Consider the following 15,119-nt stretch of genomic DNA (forward strand, 5'->3'; position numbering starts at 1 on the left):
TAAACGTTAAGCCTATAATGATCCTATTTTATACGTGGGACCTAAATTAATTCTATATTATAAAACGTTAAGCCTAAATTGATATTATGTTGTAAACGTGTTATTTTGAACGTTGAACCTAAATTCGGAATTCCCAAAATTCACGCCTATTTTGATACCCTATCATTGAATAAAATTATCTCTTCTATACATATATGGTCTAGTCTTCTCTGAGAGAACCTACTACTCTACCACCATTGAAGATTGATAGTACCATAGCCTTCTTTTAGAATTAGGGATTTTCTAATTCTGTTGGATCATAATTTCCTTGTAGAATTGATACTAATGGCTGAGACTGTCCTGAGTTTTGTGGTAGAGGAAACTCTGAGAAGGGGGCTTTCTCTCATAAGTGATGAAGTCAAACTAATTTGGAATCTCAAAGATGAACTGGAAGAGCTTCAAGATTCACTCACAACCATTCGTGCTATCTTACAAGCTGCAGAGGCGCAACAGAACGAAAGAGAGCATGTAAGGCGTTGGTTCATGAAACTAAAAGATATAGCTTATGAGGCTGAAGATGTTTTTGATGAGATAGCTTATGAGACTCTTCGACGTAAGGTACTCAACCTCAGTCCTTCACCCAGTTCCACCAGAGCCGTTGTTTTTGTTAAGAAAGCTGCATTTAAGGTTAAATTGGCTCATAAAGTTAGCAATATTAAAGGTTTGCTTGACAAAATTAAAAATGATTTAGGTGCTGTGATTCAAATTCAAGGCATTTCTAGCTATATTCCTCAAGTAGATTTGGATCGAGAAACAGATCCAGTTCTAGATAAGCTACCTGTTGGAAGGGAAGTTGATGTGTTAAGTATTGTTAACTTGCTTTCTCGCTCTTGCCATCAACAAATTCTCACTATTGTTCCCATTGTTGGAATGGGTGGTCTTGGAAAGACTACTTTGGCTAAATTTGTGTGTCAACAAGTAAAAGCAAGAAACTCTTTTGATGTCATAATATGGGTTTGTGTTTCTCAGAAAACTTTTGATGAACAAAAAATTTTAGGAGAAATGTTGCAGCATTTGAATGCAATGATGGGGGGTTTAACTAACATGGGTGCGATTCTTCGACAACTCAGAGAAGAGTTGGCGAGAAAGAAGTTCCTTCTTGTTCTTGATGATGTTTGGGAAGATATCTTAGGAAAATGGGATCATTTGAAATGTTTATTATTGGAAGTTTGTAGAAGTAATGGAAATGCTATGGTTGTCACAACTCGTAGCGAGGAAGTGGCCGCGGTAGTCGAGACTTCAACTCAACATAGGCATAGATTAAGTGTCTTGTCTGATGATGAGTGTTGGTCGATTTTGAAGGACAGAGCATCTAGGAATGGAAGAACATTAATCCCTTCAAATTTAGAGCCCATTGGAGTAGACATTGCGAAAAAGTGTAGAGGGGTGCCGCTAGCTGCAAAAGTTTTGGGGTGGACAATGGGATTTAATATGGAGGAAAAAGAATGGCTGAAAATTAGAGACAGTAATGTTTTGAATGCAAGGGATGAAAAGGAGAATGTTGAATCTATATTGAAATTGAGTTTTGATTACTTGCCTTCATATTTAAAGCCATGCTTTACATTTTGTTCGATTTTTCCGAAAGACTTTTTGATTAGAAAGGAAGAGTTAGTACTGTTCTGGATGGCTGAGGGGTTTATTGAGTCATTTAATGAGGGGAACACGTATTTTAATGCCTTACTTGCAAATTCCTTCTTCCAAGATGCAAAAAGGGATGATGATGGGGATGTTATGGAATGCAAAATGCATGATCTTGTGCACGATCTTGCATTGTCTCTATCCAAATTTGAAATATCGACAAGGGAGAACTGTTTAACCGTAGATAGAGCATCTTGCATCCGTCACTTGTATGCAAATGATCAATTTGTTACAAGTTCAATGGCTAATCTGAAGGGTAGAGCCAAGAAGTTGCATACTATTATCCTCGAGAATGCTCCCTATCAAAAGTCGTGGAAGTTGAAAAGCTTGCGAATTCTGAGCTTGAATGGTGCTTATATGGAAGTGTTGCCATCCTCAATTGGCAACATGAAACATTTGAGATATCTTGACGTCTCAAATTCTAACATCATAGAGCTGCCTGAATTCATCACCAAACTGTACAATCTTCTAACTTTGAAATTTCTCGAGTGCAAGGAACTTACCAAGCTTCCTAGGGAGACAATTAACAACCTAATCAACTTGAAGCTTATTGCTTTTTCTTACGAGCACCAGATGCCATTTCGATTAGGGCTGCTATCTTGTCTTGAAACTTTGCCTTTATTTGTTGTTGGTCGTTACGCGGGAGGTAGCATTGCAGAACTTGAATGCCTAGACAAACTCAGAGGGCAATTGGAAATAAGGAGACTTGAAGATGTGAATAATGTGGAAGAAGTTGAAAGAGCAAATCTGCAGGGGAAAACTAATATAGAAGGATTGGTTTTAGCATGGAGTCTTCATTTTGCTGGAACGTTAGGTGCAAGAAGAAATATATACATGGAAGTTCTGGAAGGCCTTCAACCTCACTCAAAGATAAAGAGAATAGAGATTAGGAATTATTTGGGTAAAAAGTGGGCATCATGGATGTTGAGAATGAAGAGTCCAAGTCATGGCGATTCTTTCGTAGTACTCAATAACTTGGTGGATCTTAGTTTAATTGCGTGCAGCTACTGTGAACAACTTCCACGGCTTGGAGATCTTCCTTGTCTTAAATTTCTCAAGTTAGAAGCGATGGGAAGAGTGAAGTGCATCGATAACGAGTTCTACGGGATTGATACTAAAGGCAATAACAGTGAATGCTTGAGGCTGTTTCCAGCTTTAGAATCATTCCTTTTAAGGAAGATGAGTGATTTAACTGAATGGACGGCTCCATTACTAGACGGTGAAGATGGCGGTGACAGGGTGGTTGTATTTCCTTGCCTCCAAGAATTGTCGATTCAAAATTGTGCTAAACTGAGAATGTTTCCAATAAGTTATCTCCAGGCGCTTGTGAAGCTAGAAATCAAAGATTGTGAGGAACTGAGTTACATATTTGATGAGCTGCAGTCCTTCCCTTCTCTTACAAGTCTATCCATTAAAGGATGTTCACAATTAACTCGTCTTCCAAATGTGATTCTATCCAACTCGTGTTTCAAGGAACTGAGCATATGCGGTTGCCAGAGGCTGAGAAGTATTCCTGAAGATTTCGGGAAACTGAGCTCCCTAATATCTTTGCAGATGTCAACATGTGAAGAACTAAGGGATTTTCCAGACGAAATACTTTGCAGTCTGACTCAACTGAAGAAACTAAGTATTGGTGCATTCTCAGAGGAGTTGAATGATTTCCGTTATCTGAATCGAATCAAAGACCTTCCATGTCTCGAAGAGTTAGAAATATGGGGATCTGATTGTTTTGATTGTGAAATGTCTATTCTACCAAATCAACTTCAACACCTCACTGCTCTCAAGTCATTGAAGATAATTGGATTTGCAGCAATGGAAGAATTGCCAGAATGGTTTTGTAATCTCCAGTCTCTTCAATCTCTTTCTCTTGATCGTTGTCAGAGTCTCAAGTGTGGACCGACAGCTGCAACCGTACGAAGCCTCTCCAATTTAAGGCTTCTCTACATTGACTGCTGTCCCTTTCTTGAGAAAAAGAAATATGGATGGAAGGAATTTTCACACATCACAAAAGTCAAAGTCTATTTCAGACACGTAGATTTTTGAATGTGTGTGTTGAATATGATCTGTTTGAATTGTTTTTATGTTTTTCCAATGCAAGACGTTTTATCTTGTGCTGGAAGTTTATTAATAGATGTGATTGTCAAGATTTTGTAATGTAAACTTCTTGATTATGATACAATGTTAAAAGAACTTAGGTCTAAATACTACCTGAAACTAGTTCAAAGAGGAAGATTGCTTCATCTTTAGAACGACTCTGGACCAAGAAATGGGAGATTTTTGTAATGACTTTACTGATGCAAATTCTTTTGGAAGAGACTCAGCAACTTCAACATCATCTTTTAGGACCTCAATGAAGTTCTTCCAATCAAATCAAATATATCCTTAAAGTCACTGATTCAATATTCAATTGCAAGTATTTGAAAACTATAAGAAAACAACTTAAAGGAAACACAAACAAACCTTGGATCTGTCCAAAAGGAAGCATGATCTAGAGAAGGAAATACCAAAGTGGCATTTATAATTTTCGCAATAGCAACCATATCACTTATCTGCATTCAGTGCCGGAGCCAAAAACAAATACTCGGGGTCGGTTAATGGACCAAGATATTTTAAAAATGACAGATTTATTTTAGACTAAGCATCAGCTATGGATAATCCTGTCATAGATTCAGTGGGTAATGTCAAATCCATCTGCAAATTAGGGATGAGAAAAATTAACCAATAACCGATAACCGAGCTGAAATTGGAGTTTGCACCTAGTCCAAATGATTAAGATACTGGATCAGGTTAACTATCTAAACATGAATTGGATCAGGTTAACCATCTAACCATTTTCTGTCTCTTTTGTTTCCGAGACTAGCGAATAGAGCTACACACTAAATAGCTAGGCACGCTCTTTCCAATACTAGTTACTACAGTAAAACTTCGATAAATGCATATCCTTGGGACTAGAAAAAAATATTCATTAAGCGATATTGTTTATTTATCGATAAATGAATAAATTATTCATTTATCGATAAATCAATATTTATTATCTTATAGATAATTTTTCATTGTAAAACATATCAAAAGATGTCTTTCAAGCAATGATCACCTTAAACAACTACTTGCTTCAACATGAGCAAAATATATCAGAAGTTGTGTTTGCACTATAAAAAATTAAGGATGATGTTCATTTTGGTTTGGGTGGAAAAAAAAAACAATAGATGCATTTTTTCAGAAAAAATGACTTCTAGTTGATTGATTGAAAGGTTTTGGTCTATATATATAATTCGATAATTATTAATTTATATTTTCATTAGATCCTTAAGGATTTAAATATTTTTATTACTTAATGCATTTAGCGAGGTTATTACTTTAGTCCATTGGCCCAAGTCGGGACCGAAAGAATTTATTATATAAACGAGGTTATTATTTTATCGAACATTCATTTATCAAGGTGTAACTGTATTCTTTTTTTATACTCGGGATTGACTAATAAGTGTAATTGAATTGAATATTAATACCTCATTTATATAAGTATTTGTTTTACCAACAAAAAAAATGAAATGCACATGGGATGCAAAAAAAAAAAAAAAAAAGTAGGGCATTGCTATATACCGCACCCAAATTCCGGTCCACCGCATCCTCTTGACCATATTGCCCTTCTCATTTTATTTCTTCCAAAACCTTAAAAGCTCTCTCTCCCTTTCTCTCCCGAGCACAAATCCCGGATTTTACAAAAATGGAGCTAAGCATTCCCGAAGATAATGATTTCGAACACGAGGTAATATTACGATTCTTAAATACGTGTCTGTTTAATTTTTATTTTTTTTCGTTGGTTTTTGCCTGAACAGGTAGCACGTAATCCCGTTCCGTCGGCCGAACGATGAACTACCCGTTCAGCCTAGGGACGGGAAGCATGCGCCACCTGTTCCACCGATGGAACGGATGGTACGCGCCGCCCGTTCCACCGATGGAACAGGTGGTACACGCCGCCCGTTCCACCGATGGAACGGCAGTACGCTTTATCCGTTCTCACCAATGGTGAAACGGGCAAGCTACCCGTTCAGGCAAAAACGGGCAGCAATTGCCCCGAACTATTTTGTTTATTATTTTTAATGTAAATTATGATAACCTATTATGCATTTTTTGTATATTCAGGTACCGTTAGAAGATTGGAAACCCGATAACATTTATTATAGTTCGCGTTTCATAACGGATACTGTTTTCCCTTCGTGTCAGGATGCTATTGATTGAGCAAAAAAGATAGCTATTCAGAATGGGTTTGAGATTGTAATATCTTCGCACAAACATGGGGGAAAACAGAAGCTGTTGTGATGTTCACGGGGTGAACGCTATAGAGGTGTTGTGAGAATTGATGAAGATCCTGCAATAAGAAAAAGTAAAACTAAAGCGTGCTGCTGTAAATTTTAGATTAAAGCCTATCAACATGCAGACCTTTCTAGATGGGGGATACAGGCTAAGGCTGGGTTAACTGGAATGCATAACCATACAATGCGTGTGTATCCAAAGGGAAGTCGGCAGATGAGCGGACTCAGTATCGCATCCAAACAAATTGTGCGTGATATGACTTCAGCTCAAGGAAAGCCATGTGCTATTTTAGCAGTAGTTAAAGAAAAACACCCAGAAGACAACCCAATAATTAAACACATATATAATTACAGGGACAAAATGAGGAAGGACGGGTTTGAAGGTAGAGACTTGGCTAGTCAATTCTACCATATTGCTGTGGAGAACAAATATGTCAATTACACACAAGCTGATTCTGGTGTGATAACGCATGTGTTTATGGCACATCCAGATTCAGTTGATATGTTCAAGACTTACCACTGGTACATTGACATTGATTCAACATACAAAACAAACAAGTACAAAATGCCGTTTGTTGAGATTGTGGGGATGACGCCATGCAATAACAACTTCAAGATAGCGTATGCTATAGTTAAAGACGAGACTGAAGGGAGCTATCGTTGGATTTTGCAAAGGCTGAGGATTTTGATTGGGTTTGATCTTAACCCGGCCGTTATTGTTAGTGACAGGGAGCTTGGATTATTAAAGCCGATCAAAGAAGTTTTTCCACAAGCAGCGCACTTGCTATGCACTTGGCATATAAATAAGGATGTGGAAGATCGGGTGTATAGAATTTTAGGAGATAAAGGACATGCCTCTAAATTCAAGAATGGCAAATGGAGAACAATATTACAATCATTAACCATTGAGGAGTACGAGACCAATCTTAGCATGATGAAGGATGGGATGAGTAGGTACAAAAATCTTATCTCGTATGTTGAGGAGACGTGGTTGGTGCATAAGGAGAAGTTTGTTGTTGCTTGGACAAAGGAGTTCCTACATTTTGGCAACACAACTTCTTGTCGAAGGTTGGGCGTTCGCCCACCACTGTTGGGCGTTCGTCCAACGCCCGTTGGGTGTTCACCCAATATCGTGGGGCGCTCGCCCAGAGGCTGTCGGGCGCGTGCGCCCAGCGGCCGTCGGCCGTACGCTCCGCGCTATCGGGCGCGCGTGCCCAGCGGCTGTCGGGCGTGCACCCCGCGCTGTCGGGCGTGCGTCCAATTGTCGTCGGGCACGCGACGACTGCCGCTAGGCGCTCGCACCACGTTGCTGAGCACTCGCGAGCCGCCCACTCGGCGATCACGACTCCTACTGACCTCTCGTTTTCGTTTTTTTTTTAATACATTTTTTTCGCGTTAAAACTCCCGGAAGATCCAATCGTTACCATAATTACACCCGTTCCCGAGAATCATGTGTCTAATGGGTTTGAAGAGTATCAGATCCTGATATCTTGGCAAACGTCCTCCTATCAACAGGAGACATGTGGCACACCCTACTTCTCAACTCATAACTGTTTTCTACAGCTTAATAACAATATAATAGAGTAAGTTCAGCTCATGTGTGGTACTTCATTCATTTTATTAAACTTACATTGCAGCTTTTGTTCACTGATTGTGATTATCCTTAGTCCTTTCATAAACTAAGTTAGGCATCAGAGCGAGTTAGCCGAACAATTATCCTCCTCTGGCCTAGTTTATGTGCAATCGCATGTTGACAAGTGGACTTCAGGATTCAACCACATCAAATTGGTGTGGTGAGTGATGGAACGAACACAATGATGACTCGTTTGAACAATTCTATTGAAATTTCTTCCACCAATGCATTCCACACATCGGGGGTCTAGAAAACAACTAAGGAAGAGGCACGCCAAATTCTACTAGTCAATCGCGACTTAACTCTAGATTTGGTGGAAGAAGACGAAGTCATAGACCCTCAACAACAAAGACTCTTCGATGCAATCTCTTGATGTCTGGCAGAAAAACTTGGATTTATCCATAACGTAGTCAGCGTCATAAGGCAAGAACACGTCATTCAAATGAACGAAGTGAAAGAAAAACTCGTGATAGCAGAATAAACCATCAAATATGTGAACAAACTTGAGAATACCAACTGCTCAACCGGACACCACACTGTCCAAAGTTCTTATTGTCAGTGAGATGTATGACCGAAGAACCGAGTAAGGGATCTGGATGCTCAGTCAAAGGGGAAAAAAGAATCCCTAATACGATGTTGCTGGTCCCCGAATTCCTCATGCACGTAAGATAAACGATGCTGATCAATCCCTTGTAAAGATAGACCGAGTAAGAAAAGAAAGACGACCCTCCCTGAATAGGAGGACATCGGGCTCCAATGACTAAAGGATCTACCACCGGTTGGATGAATCTCGATACGTCAGCTAAGAAAGAGAAGTCGAGCCATAGACCCGGGAGCGATGGGCACCAAAGAAAAGGAACTTCCCTATCAAATAATTTGACGTCGGGACTAATTTTGATGTAATACAGAAAGAGCTCGCCAAGCTCAAAAGCACTACCATCGAGGTGGGGATCGACACCAAACACCCCGACATCATATAGGTAGTAATACCCATATATAAAAGGATCGTGACTGAGCCCATGCCTCGAAGGTTCAAGTACCCGTTGTTGAAAGAGTATGACGGGACATCAGATCCCACTACTCAAAAAGTTCAGGCGGGCCATGGACACCAGAACAGCAACTAACGTTGTGATGTGTCGCATGTTGCCTATTACCCTCAAAGGCACTGATTCCTACTGGTACGAATAACTTGACAACGAGACAATCATTAACTTCAAAAAAAATATTGAGGTTCTTCACCGATCACTTTGTTACATCTATCTCTGAAAGTAAGATCATGTAGGATCCCAAAGTATTGAATATGGAGGGAGCGGTTGGCATCATGGTAGCCAATTTCCTCAATAAAGAGTTATTCCAAGAGCTAACGACCAAAAGACACCGAACCTCCAAGTACTTGATGACCAAGGCAAGAGACTTATGTAGATGGGAGGCCCACATGCTCAGCCCTCTGTTGAACGAGAAAGCCGCCCTTACCAATAGGTAGTCTGTAAATGATAAGTATCCAGACCGAAGAAAGTCACGAGAGCACCTAGTGAGGACACTGATCTCCTTGAACGCTCCTAAAGAAAGAGGTCATGTAGTGGGTCGAGAAGAATAGCGTACGCATCACCTATCGTCCCAAGATGATAAAATCACCCTCACACGATAATGGAGCATACTATAACTTCCACAAAAGTGAGGGACACGATACAAAGAAAATTGGAGATAGCTTATCGTCGAGTAGGAAAAACTAGGCGACAAAGGAAATCTAAACCATTTTTTGACGAAATTTGGAAGAGGCCCGACCTCCGAGCCAAATGAAAGAAAACATAATGGCAAAACCCCATGGGATGTTATCAACATCATCTCTGAAGGTCCTAGCTTGAGGTGCGTATCCAAAATAGGAAGGTCCCCTAAGAAATATGGGTCTGGCATGTTAAGCGACTTCTCATTCGTCAAGACACGAGGTACCCTAAGGAAGCACGTGATGATGCACTGGTAATCAAAGTTGGGATCAATGACTTCAAGGTTCACAGGGCTTTAGTGGATACAGGAAGCTCAACCAACATCATGGTGAAGAAAGCCTACGAGGCACTTCACCTCGAGCTAAGTAGGTTAACTCTCGCGAAGGCTCCTCTAACAGGAATCAACGGACACTCAGTCTCCCTACTAGGAAGCTTGGTCATAAGAGTCGAAGTTGGGGACTCCCAAACCACATGGCAGTCAGAAGTGGAATTCCTATAGACCTAAATAAAGCTTGTCTAAAGAACTCTTGTCCCCTTCCCTGCAACGTATGCTCATCGATATGTGAAAAAAAAAAAGAAAATGATGAGGTGTTATTTGGAAATTGGGTAAGATGTAGGATTTTAAAAATAAAATAAATAAAATAACTAAAATGCCATCTAACCATTTTTCTTTGATTGTCATGTCATTGTTTTTAACATCGTTAATTAATTTAGACTGTCTTTATTAATGAAATCAACCACAAATTATTTGTCAATATTTAAACTATAATAATTATATTTATAAATCAACTAAACAATGAGATTTATATTTATATTTATATTTTTTTCTATATTTTTTAGTTGTTTTGTTAGTTTTGAAAATAAATAGGTATTGTAGGAGAAAAAAAAAAAAAAAAAGGTATTCTACCGAATTTTAAACAAATAGGGTCAGTAGTAGTAGTGGGAGGATGTAGTTGACTTATCCTCTCCACTTTACGGCAAAATGAAGGATTTTCCGCAATTTGCAGCTTAACTTTTTTAATATACTTTCATTGCCATTCCAAATATATTTTTGTTTAAGTACCAAAAATAAAATATATAACTTTTTTTTTTTTCTGAAAAAGAGAAACATATGAAAACTGATATCTGCTTACAATATGGTGGAACTGCTTTTATGTATTTTGGAATTAATTTTTTTGGTTTGATTCGTTTTGGAATTAATTTATGTATTTTAATTCCAAATAGGAAATAAAAATAAATTTTGAAAGAATTGTTTTTAATATAAAAATTAATTAAAAAATATTTTCTATAATAATAACAAATAACAAACAGCTAATAATAAGAAGAAATGATAACAATAAATAGTATCCGGTAAAATAAACTGGGCTTAATTTCATAATTAACAGTCCCGGAAGCTTTTCTTTTATTCTAAGGTTTGAAATAATTGAATTTCCTTGACTCAGAGCATATCTTCAATGGGATGACATGGTTCTCTAAATTGTCAAATTTAGCTAGCCATTTAGAGAGTTACCACTCCAATAAGGTGACATGACTCTCTAAAATAAATAGCTAGCTATTTTCACTAGCTAAATTTGGCTAGTCTCTTGGGCTTAGGGCTGTAAACGAGCCGAGCCGAGCCGAGCTTTGGCCTGTTCAAGCTCGGCTCGCTATAAAATTAACGAGCTCGAACCCGAGCCGAGCTTGCTATAAAATTAACGAGTCGTGCCCGAGCCGAGCTTTGGCTTGCTCAACGAGCTTGAGCCAAGCTTGAGCCGAGCTTCGAGCTTGTTTCGAGCCTAAAATCCTCTTTTGGACTTGGTTCATTAAGAAAATTATCTAACCATGAATTGTTTGTGAGTAAATTGTTAATTATATTTGCGAAGTTTGCTCGCAAATAACTCTTTAATTGTGTATATAAACAAGCTCACAAACAAAATTCGTGAATAAATAAACAAGATGCTCACAAATAGTTCGTCTATTACTCATTTATTATGTTTGTGAACGAACTCATCTAATAGCAAATGAAATAATATTAAGTTTAGATATTTGTGAACTAACACAAAACTATATAGTTTTCTACAAAACTAAAATTTGTTCATAAATGTTCTAATCGAGCCTGCTTGGGAGCTTTCGAGCCGAGCTTTGGTCTGCTCAAGCTTGGCTCATTTACGAACCGAGCCAGTAAATCGTGTTCACGAGCGACTCGTTTACAAATCGAGCCGAGTCGAGCCGAGCTTTTATCGAGCCGATCACCGAGCCGCTCATGAGCGGCTCTGTTCATTTACAGCCCTACTTGGGCTAGCTATTTTTATTTTTTATTCATTCTTTATCTTTTCTCTTTTATCTTTTTTCCACTTTATCTTTTTTTCTTTAAATTTAATCACTTTTAATGATAAAATAATCAAATATAGAGTCAAATAGCTAGCATGGTTGGAGCAAGACATAAATTTGGCTAGCTAAATTTGACTAAACTAATATTTTATATTATTTTAAAGAGCCAAATAGCTAGTTAGTGTTGGAGATGCTCTTATTTTTTATTTTTTTAATGAAAGAATTTGTATTATTAAAAAATATATCAGGTGCCTAATAGGCTAACAAGAGTTGGAGGAATAGAATTCGTTACAACAAGGCCCAAAGTGTAAAATCCTAGTCTAGCCGTTTCATCCGCTACCGTATATGCTGCTCTTCGAGTAAACTGAAAAGAACAACAAGAGATTGATGCTGCTATCTCACGACAATCAGCTAGAATAAGACCGAACACAGAGAAATCTTCATCCTGACCTTGGTTCAACGAGTTTATTACAGTTTGTGCATCTCCCTCCACACAAATAATACTGTCTCCACGCGTTTTAATCCAGCTTAACGCCTCCCTACATGACATGGCTTCGGCGAGTTCCGGGGTAAACTGACCTTCGATTTTCCTATATCTAGCCGCGATGAATAGGCCATTGTTGTCTCTAATCACTGCTCCGATTTCGATATGGTTTATCCCTGGTCTGACTGATGCATCGAAGTTTAGTTTGAAACCTTGTGTTGGGGGGGCGTCCAACATGTCGTCTGATTTGGAATAGAAGGGCTTCTGACCATGCCATCCATCGCCTGCGCTCCTCGCCATTGAAGGAGAATAGACGCTGCTCGGCTCGCAATCTCCCTGATCACTGCTGATTTATTATTCCAAATCTTCTGATTACGCCAATACCAAATATTCCAGATTAAAGTTGCCCATTGTCCCGCCAACTCCGGTGAATCTTTGTTAACTGCTAATGACCACCACTGATTGAACTCCGGTGAGAATTTCGTACGGTGTTGAGCTAATATAGATGCATTCCAGATTTGAGCCATCACCGTGCAATTCAAAAATAAATGTGATAGATTCATCCTATGATTGACAGAATGGACAATGGAGGTCAGTATCAACACGACGGTTGTAAAGAGTTACCTTTGTTGGGATTATGTTCCAGGTTGCACGCCATAGGAAGTTTTTCACCTTCGGTGGACAAGATAAACACCATATCTTACTCCACGGAGCCATCTTCACCGCCTCCGAGGGGCTTGGAAGAGCTTATGATAATTGGAAATAAGCCGTTTTTACACTATACATCCCTTTCTTGTCTCTCCGCCAACATATTTGATCTTGCTTATAACACGAGGAGATTGGCAGTTGTAGTATACATTGCCAATCTTCACCTACGAAGAAAGTATCCAATAACTCGGAGTTCCACTAATCGTCAATGATAAAGCGGTCCACCGTCCATTCACTATCAAACGGGATATTTGGAATTGCCGGGGTGCCCGAGGGCGTTGATAGCCACCTATCTTTCCGAACCCTCGTATCCTTGCCATTTCTGATTCGCTTTATAGTCCCATTGCACATCAACGCCTGAGTCTTCATCATACTTGACCATACTGCGCTCGGATTTGACCCCATTACCGCCCCGGTAAAATCAGTTCGTGGAAAGTAGCGGGCTTTGAAGAGTCTACTTACAACCAAATCGGGATTAATGAGGAATTTCCAAGCAATTTTACCCAAAAAGGCAATAGTGAACCATGAACAATAGATGCACAACTACCATGAGTTTTGAAGAAGGAGGATGTTATTCAATCAAGTTGTGATCTCACCATTAAAGTTGACACTCATCGGTCAGGCAAAGAAAAGATCACGGATTTCAACCTCACATCCAACCATGGTTTAGATGATACCTCTCAATCCCCACTCCTCCTCGTTCACACATGCATTTAAATTCTCATCAACAATTTTATTAACAATAAATTCATAATGAGAACTTAAATCTACTTCAACATCACAAACAACGAAATCATCACTAATAATAGGCATACCCACAACTTCCACATCAAGAATTGAAAGCTTTGGGTTTACCTCCTCCTTGTGTAAAATGGGACAGATTTGGGATGAATCTTTAGGAGGTGAAATAGTGGTTTCTCCATCTCTTTTCCGTTGGGCTCGACGTTGTCGTCTACGGCTATTTCGGGTTCCCCTTTGGAGTCTTGCCATTTCTTCTTGCTCCAAGTTCTCTTTTGTCTTTCTCATCATCTCGGCATATTGGAGCTCCATCTCCCATGTCTCGGCTTCAAGACATTCCTTTAAGGCTTGTGAATAACTCGGTTGAATCATTGTCGAAAGAAGTCTTCGTTCAAGGAAAATGATCGGCTCTGATACCAACTGATACAGATCGATTTTATCTGAAAGTTTTAATCGTAAACTTACAAAGATATTTCTTCTCTAGCTAAACTAGAAGGAGTGAATCCCGGGTTTTACGGACTAAATCCGTAGGAAATCAAAGATCCCCCATTGTTAAAGGTAAAAACCTTAACAAGCTTCTTGAAAAAGATTTTAATTTGATTAATAAAAAGTTAAAACATTACAAAGAGAAAGAGATGAATTTATATCATCTCAAAAACCAAAATTTCCAAATTACATAAAGGGCAAATTACATAACTAAGTAAAACATAAAGATAAGGGGTAAATGAGTTAATTAACAAGGGGTGGCATGGATGGTAAATAGGGAGTGGCATGGTTGTAATAAGGGAGTGGCAAAGGTGTAAATAATGAGTGGTAGGATTGTAAATAAGGAGGAAGCTGGAGTAAGGAGCAAGTTCATTAAGCTGAAGGCATGCGCGGCGTGCCTTGGCTGTTGAACTCCTCTCTGGGTCAGTACTCACTCTACGCGGGGCGTGCCCAATTCTACGCGGGGCGTGCCTTGGCTGTTGAACTCTTCTCCGGATCAGACACTCAAGTACGCGGAGCGTGCTATAAAGTACGTGGGGCGTGCTTGAGCTGTGGAGCTGTTATATGGCCCTGTTTGGCCTCTTTACCCGCTTGTTGCTCGTGCTTGGTCCTTCCTCCAACTTCCCTCGTATGGACCCGATCCTAGGGAAAGATTCCCCGCATCACTTTCATAAAAATGGGGTACCCCTTAGGAACACCCAAGAATATGATTACCCTTTTTATATATTGCACTTCCAAGTGACAGCTAGAGAAAGTGAGATGCTTATATTATCTTTTATCCCTTTGAGGGTAAAATTTTAAGGCTTTTGATAAATTCAATTTGTGTGTCTAGCCTAACAATCCCCCACTTAAATTAAAAAAAAAAACATTTTACTAAGCAGTAATATAAGATCGAACATAGACAAATGTATCGTTCGATTTGAACCCTTCCATAGTGAGTATAATTCAGATTATACTAGAGTGACTCGTCGTCTTGAACTCTATCTCTGATATTATACCACGTTAAACCTTTTTAGAGTGTAGTTCAAATAGCTCGTGAGTTTCTG

At 39.1% G+C, this 15,119-nt stretch overlaps 1 protein-coding gene across 1 annotated transcript; it reads left to right on the top strand.

The window, feature by feature from the left end:
* Positions 1–225: 225 nt before the first annotated feature.
* On the top strand, positions 226–4,005 carry LOC136225549 (putative disease resistance protein RGA3). Its single transcript, XM_066013609.1, has one exon. The coding sequence runs from the start codon at positions 325–327 to the stop codon at positions 3,718–3,720; it is 3,396 nt and encodes a 1,131-aa protein (XP_065869681.1). The 5' UTR covers positions 226–324; the 3' UTR covers positions 3,721–4,005.
* Positions 4,006–15,119: the final 11,114 nt, after the last annotated feature.

This window comes from Euphorbia lathyris, chromosome 4 (genome assembly GCF_963576675.1).
Source record: "Euphorbia lathyris chromosome 4, ddEupLath1.1, whole genome shotgun sequence".
In the NCBI taxonomy this organism is placed as follows: Eukaryota; Viridiplantae; Streptophyta; class Magnoliopsida; order Malpighiales; family Euphorbiaceae; genus Euphorbia; species Euphorbia lathyris.

Coding starts and splice junctions, on each gene's coding strand:
- LOC136225549 (XM_066013609.1), top strand. CDS start 325: ATGGCTGAGACTGTCCTGAGTTTTGTGGTAGAGGAAACTCTGAGAAGG.